Here is a 6,390-nt window from a genome sequence, read left to right on the forward strand (position 1 = left end):
TTAGACCTTTTTTGGAATGTTTTTATTGCTTGTGTTTCAACGATTGATTTCAATAAAGTGAAAAAAAACAAAAAAACAAAACATGCCTTGATTATATTTACTGTTTTTTTTATTTCTTGTATTAAACATTTAGACTACATTTGAATGTTTTCAAAAACATCTTACTGACCCCAAAATTTTGAACAGTAGTACTGTCTCTTAAGCTAATTATTAAACAAAAACAGTAAAAATGTTAATATTGTGAAATATTATTACAATTTAACCAAGGGACCTTTAACTTTTTTACACAATCAGCTATTCATTCTATACTCAAAAATCGCTCAAAACAACAATAACATTTTATAAAATGTTTTATTACATTTAAAGTAAATATAACATTTGTTATAGGAAAAAAGTACTGCAGGACAAAGGCTGTTAGGATAAATGTCTTCGAAGTCACTAAACACCATTTAGTGACATTACATGCCTGTCTATGTATAACACACTTCACTTTGTTTCTCACTCAGTAATTACACATCCTTGATCTTAAAGCATAAAACACACCATGAATAATCAAAGTAACATTAACAGCATCTTATCCTCTCCTCTCGATTAAACATGAGTGACCTTGGACTGCATGTCAAACCAATTTTCAAACGTTTAATTTCCAACTGATCAGAATCCTTGCATCATCTTGTTTCTCTCAGTGCACTGATCTAACTATCAGTCATTCATTGACAGTCTACAGATTAAAAACTGCTTATAGTGTATAAGAACTAAGAAAGCTGAAGAATAGAAACAGTTTTATTTGGTCTAAACAAAATGTGTTACATGCTATTAATAATAATATATATAGAAAAAAGGTGCTCTGTCATTTCTGCTCATTTGTTAAGTTGTTTTTTTTTGTCCTAACTTCTAGAAACAGGCATTCAAAGCTAAAAAAATACTGCATACCCAAACGGCACTTCAGAGTGCAAATATGTACTGTTTTGATTCCAAGTAACTAAAACAATGCTTTATTTTAAACCATCTACACGTACTGAATGCTCGGCTAATGATGCTATTTAATAATTAGTCACCAGATTTGTTTTTGTAGGCCTACTACAGAAGCCACTGTATGGATTGTTGTTTGAAGGTATGTTTGCTGTACTATCCATAACAGCCTGTGAGATGCAGCGATCTGCGTTTGAATGCTCTGATTACGTTTGAGAAAAGTGGAGCCTAATGTTCTGTGGTTTCCACCACAGGTATGACCTGATCTTCAGATGAAGGGCCAGAGCTCAGAAACTCAAACGCCCGTTGGCTCTGTGTTACTAACTGCATAATGGGAGCCAGCAGGACCTCGGTTGCTGAGGAACGACGGCGGATCATATCAGTGGTGGGCACAGCCAGTGTATCAATTTCTGGAGTGCCTGAAGGCTGGGAATCTAGCTTCAAACTGCCTTTACGGCCATTTGGGACTGGGGTAGGAGTTGGGGAGAGAGCTGGGCTTGATGGCAGCCCGCTGGCAGACCCGCGACGGGAGCGGGCGTAAAGGCTTCTGCGGCGACGCGGGCGACCGTCCATGGCCTTGAGGAAGAGGCTGTTTGCAGAGGCACGGCTGGAGGGACTCTCAGGAAGTTCACCTGAAATTGGATTGTTTGCTGCATCGAGATCAGAAACCTGTTTTACCTGAGGGGGAAGAGAGGAACAGTCATTTAATTTAATTTACTTATAGCACAAATAAACACAACAGGAGTTGACCACAGTGCATTACAGATTATAAAACTAAGATAAATGACAAAGAGAGAATTTAAAAAAAAAAGTCGTAATCCAAGACTCTGATACTTACTTTGATTATTTTGAAATGTTTAATTTAATTTATTATATTTGTTGAACAAAAGAAAAAGATCACTGCTCAAATCTGCTCTTTACTGAATAACTCCTTTAGCTTTAATAAGGACTAAAATATATATTAAATGTATACATTATAGTATTTCATACCTAAAGACTGTTAGACATACCTGAAAAATTTGTGCTATTGCTTGTAATTTGTTCATTTGTTCTTAAATGACCATTTATGTTAATGTACATTTTAGTACAAGTTTATGTATTGTTCTTTTTTACTAATTTTGTTATATAATACACATACAGTAATTGACACATTTGAAACTTTTGGAATTGTATATTTTTCTTAAGATGCTCAAGATATGCAACTTAAATAAATTCTTTGCATGTAATTTCCTGAAATAAATATGTTCTTTGTCTTGTTTTAATTTCGATAATCCATTACATATTAGAATGGTGTGTTGTCGCTGAAATGAAAACTGACTATTACCTTCACCTCACCCCACCTGTCAGACCAGAGTTACACCCCTTTATGCTGTCTTTTTTTTAATTAAAATGCATTTTGCTAATTTCAGAAAACAGAACTGTTTACAGACAAAAAGTCAAAATATTGCCAATTTGGTTTGAGCTTCAAACCCATTTAAACAGTCTGAAACCGAAAATAAGTGTTTTTAGACTACAACAGTTCTTATAAGTGATTGAAGTTTAATTAAGTTGTACAGTGTCTTGAAAGCATTATGTACCTGATCTAAAATTATCTGTGTTAAAAAAGAAAAGAAAAAAGCAAACCCATCATTCCACAAACACTTTTCTCATTACTGAAAAGAAACATGGTTACCTGAAGAGAAAACAAACCAGGCCATGTGATTAATGCAACACACTATGATGAGACACAGATTTACTCATTTAGTTTTTATGGGAACACAGAGTGATATATTTAGCTTTGTTCATCCTATCAACGCTAAACAGATGTGTTTGGCAAAAAAGAAAATTATGTTTAGACTGATAGAGACAATTGCTTTGCCTCATAACATGATTCTAGAGTGTTCTTTGTCACTAGAACATGTACTTGGAAGTTTTTGAATTTTTGCATTAGAACAGGTTCTAGAGTGTTTTTCTTGTATGTGTGTGTGTGTGTGTGTGTGTGTGTTCTCACCAGGTCATAGAGTGGGGTGGTGTTGATGAGCAACTGTATGAGAATCTGTCCCAGTTCCAGTAGGTCATTCATGATAGTGCGTACCTGGATAGGCAGAGCCAGTATCTGCTGTACAGGGGGCAAAACCTTCAGTGCCTGTATACCTGACATGAGCTGAGCCTCAAGAAGAGAACGCAGCTCCTCCACGCGATGCACCTGACTCGTGTAAAATGACAGAAGCAGCTGCAGCAGGGACTCCACCATCGCCATCAACTGCATTAGACCCACCTGACAAATGACAAACAATACCTAATCAGGAAATTAGTGGCAATGATAGACTTGGAAATGACACCATTAGGCATTAAAAAGAGAATGTGACAGCGCAACTGAGCATTATGCAGAACTTTAATTAAGTCACGTTTTTATGGCTGAACCTAGTGGCCTGGAAATGGGGCCTAACAGTCTGATCAAGTGGCAGTAATGACTCTATTCACATACCCACACACTGCCTGCAGGAATGCAAAAGGGTTTTTGGGGATACCCTCCCTGCTCTGTGCAAATAATTCAACAAACAGCAGAAAACTGGCATTGTCACTAAATAAACAATTTTGAACCAGATGTGACTTATAGACTACATGTAAGTTGAATTTGAAGAATAGACATATTTTGAACTGGGGAAGCGTATTGAAGTCTGGTTTATTAAGGCTGGTCCACACAGCCCCCCCCCATCCCCCCCCATGCCACAAGCAGCCAATCTCTCACGTGGAGCTTCATCTGCTGCCAGACAACGTGAGCGTGAGTACACAGAGCAAATGAACGGGGCCAGTCTGGCAGACACAGGCACAAACAGCCCTGCTTTGGCAGTAGGACCCCCCTACTATTGTTGGTTCATTTAGGCGAAGGAGAAAGTGGGTCAGCCAAATTTGAAGGTCCCCTCTGTGTTCTCAATTCCCATTGTCATCGGGCCCCCACCTTGCCACCAGTCCACTGCACAGCACGTGAATTACTGTAGGGCATTATGCTGCCAAGTCTCATCATTGTATGTCGCTGACAACTCAGCATCAATCTTGGTAGAACACAATCTGTCACTCACATTTATATTTGTATAAATATAAATGTGTATCCATGCCCTCTGGGATGTCTTTAGAGTTTGTTAATTAAGACTCTTTTGAACACAGTGCACTTGGGCTTTCATGCTCTCAGCCCCAATTACTAGTCTCCACCCTCCTGCTGCGAAAGCACCAAAGGACCCTGTACAGACAAAAGTCCACATTGGCCCTTTGATCCTAAGCACAGAAACTTGTCTAAACATACAAAACAGAGAGATCTGTATGGGTAGACAAGTCTGAGCCTGTCTGTCTGATAGAGGCCATGTGTCTAACAGCTCAGTTGAGGTACAGTCTATCTGGACACGAGAACAACATTTCCCCATCACTGTAACCAGGCAGAACTGAGGGGTACTCTATGCTTCACTGATAGTATTGGGTAGATTCTTGGGAACAGTGGTAAAATGGAAAAATAATAATGATTATTACTCTAGGGTTAATACCTGGAGATATATACCAGGGTTTTTCTTATTAAAAAAATAATTATATATAAATATATATTATCACTGTATACTAATAACTACACATAAATGTAACAATGTCAAATTTGTATTATAGATTTATAATGTATTCATAATTTATTATAATTTTATTGTTGATAAAATCTAAAATAATGTTTTTTTTTTAAAGTCTCTTATGCTCACCAAGGCATCACATTTGATTGAAATACAGTAAAAACAGTAATATTTTTAAAATATTATTCGAAAGAACTGTTTTCTATTAAAATTACTATAAAATATAATATACTTTCCTGTGAGGGCGAAGCTCAATTTTCAGTAGCCATTACTCCAATGTTCAGTGTCATATAATCCTTCAGAAACTATTCTAATATGATGGGTTGGTATTCAAGAAACATGTCCTATTATTATCAGTGTTGAAAACAGCTGTGCTACTTAATAATTTTGTGGAAACTGTGATACATTTTTTTTTAGGATTCTTTGATGAATGTTAAAAAAAAGCATTTAACTTTCTGTAACAATATAACAAAATAAAAGTATTAATTTCTTTAAAATAACAATCTGCCTCCAAACTTTTAAGCAGTAGTATATGTACATGTTGTCATATACTGTATAATTGCTGGCAAACAGAACAGTTGTCTAAAGGTAAAGAGCTTGATTCTCCTGAAAGCTAGCAGTATGTTTGTTCTCCTCATCTCATATTTTTTCATCCTGTAGCTGAGTGTGTTATCTGTGTGTGCGGGTTGTTTAGTGGGTGTTTAAGTCACATGCAGCAACCGCCAAACGGCACGTAGCACTAGATCCCACTGGGCTTCCAGCTCAATCACGACCATCTTCTCTCTAAACAAGCACTTCCATCAAAAACACACTGCAGCCTGACTTCTTGATTTCAGCTTTGATTTCTGGGAAACAATTATTGCCTTCCTTTTACACAAACAGAAACGTTTCATCATTTATTTTTATTGCCATTTTGACTCACTAAAAGACTAATATGCGAGACTATGAGATGCTAAAGTCTCTATCTAGCTTGAACATTACTGTAACTTTAATATGAAGAAGTGTACAAATGAGTGATTCAAATCAGAGGTGATAAATCTACTCCACTACTAAGTGACTAGAAACATAAATGTAAAATAATATTGTGTGAATAAATTCTTTTATCAATTAGGCGTGTTATCACTTTGGCATGGTGTGGATTAGTGTGAAAAAGGTCATACATGTTTTCAGCTCAGGTTGTAATGCAGCTTGAACTTTTCTCTCCCCTTCCCTATGCCCTTTGCCTGAATGTGTCTCAGGGGTCTTAATTTGGAACAAGTAATTACTGTGATTTTATTCTATGTGGGTGAGTCTGCAGACTAGACAGGAAGCCCTGAGGGTGGCAGGGCAGGGTGAATGACTGCAGCATGGTACTGCAGCACGTATACTGTCTATTTTAACTTCAAACTCCAAGAAGAGGGGATAGGCTATGGTTTGAGGACATTATGAGGAGGCACTCCCTGCCGATATCATCCTGTCAGTGTACATTGTTGAATCTCTCACCCAGACATGTCTGCATTTATATTTATTTTGTGATTTAATCTTAACATATCACTCTCCAATACTGACTTGTGACTCATGTCCTCATTATCCTGGGTCTCCTTCAGTGTTATTTTAGTACATATTTTCTGTTTTCATTTAAATTTTAGTTAAAAGTTTTAGTCATTTTGTTGTTTTTTGTCATGTTTTTGGACGAAACAGACGAAACAATTGGCCTACTGTCATTATTTGTATATATAATGAATTTAAATTAATCAAATATATCACAAAGAAAAGTATTTTGTTTATAAATTCTTAAAGATTTTAAAGGGGCCATATGATGCGATTTAAATTTTTCCTTTCTCTTTCC

General features: G+C 36.5%; 1 protein-coding gene across 1 annotated transcript in view; it reads right to left on the reverse strand.

The window, feature by feature from the left end:
* Positions 1–403: 403 nt before the first annotated feature.
* Positions 404–6,390, reverse strand: part of LOC107598008 (uncharacterized) — a 10,307-nt gene continuing 4,320 nt past the window's right edge. Inside the window, exons 5-6 of the mRNA XM_016289247.1 lie at positions 2,963–3,229; positions 404–1,650 (exon numbers count right to left, since the gene is read on the reverse strand). Coding sequence (XP_016144733.1) covers positions 1,201–1,650; positions 2,963–3,229 — 717 coding nt within the window. The 3' untranslated portion in view covers positions 404–1,200. The remainder of the gene's footprint in view (positions 1,651–2,962; positions 3,230–6,390) is intronic.

The sequence above is a fragment of the Sinocyclocheilus grahami genome, unplaced genomic scaffold, assembly GCF_001515645.1.
Source record: "Sinocyclocheilus grahami isolate Dianchi unplaced genomic scaffold, SAMN03320097.WGS_v1.1 scaffold242.1, whole genome shotgun sequence".
Lineage (NCBI taxonomy): Eukaryota > Metazoa > Chordata > Actinopteri > Cypriniformes > Cyprinidae > Sinocyclocheilus > Sinocyclocheilus grahami.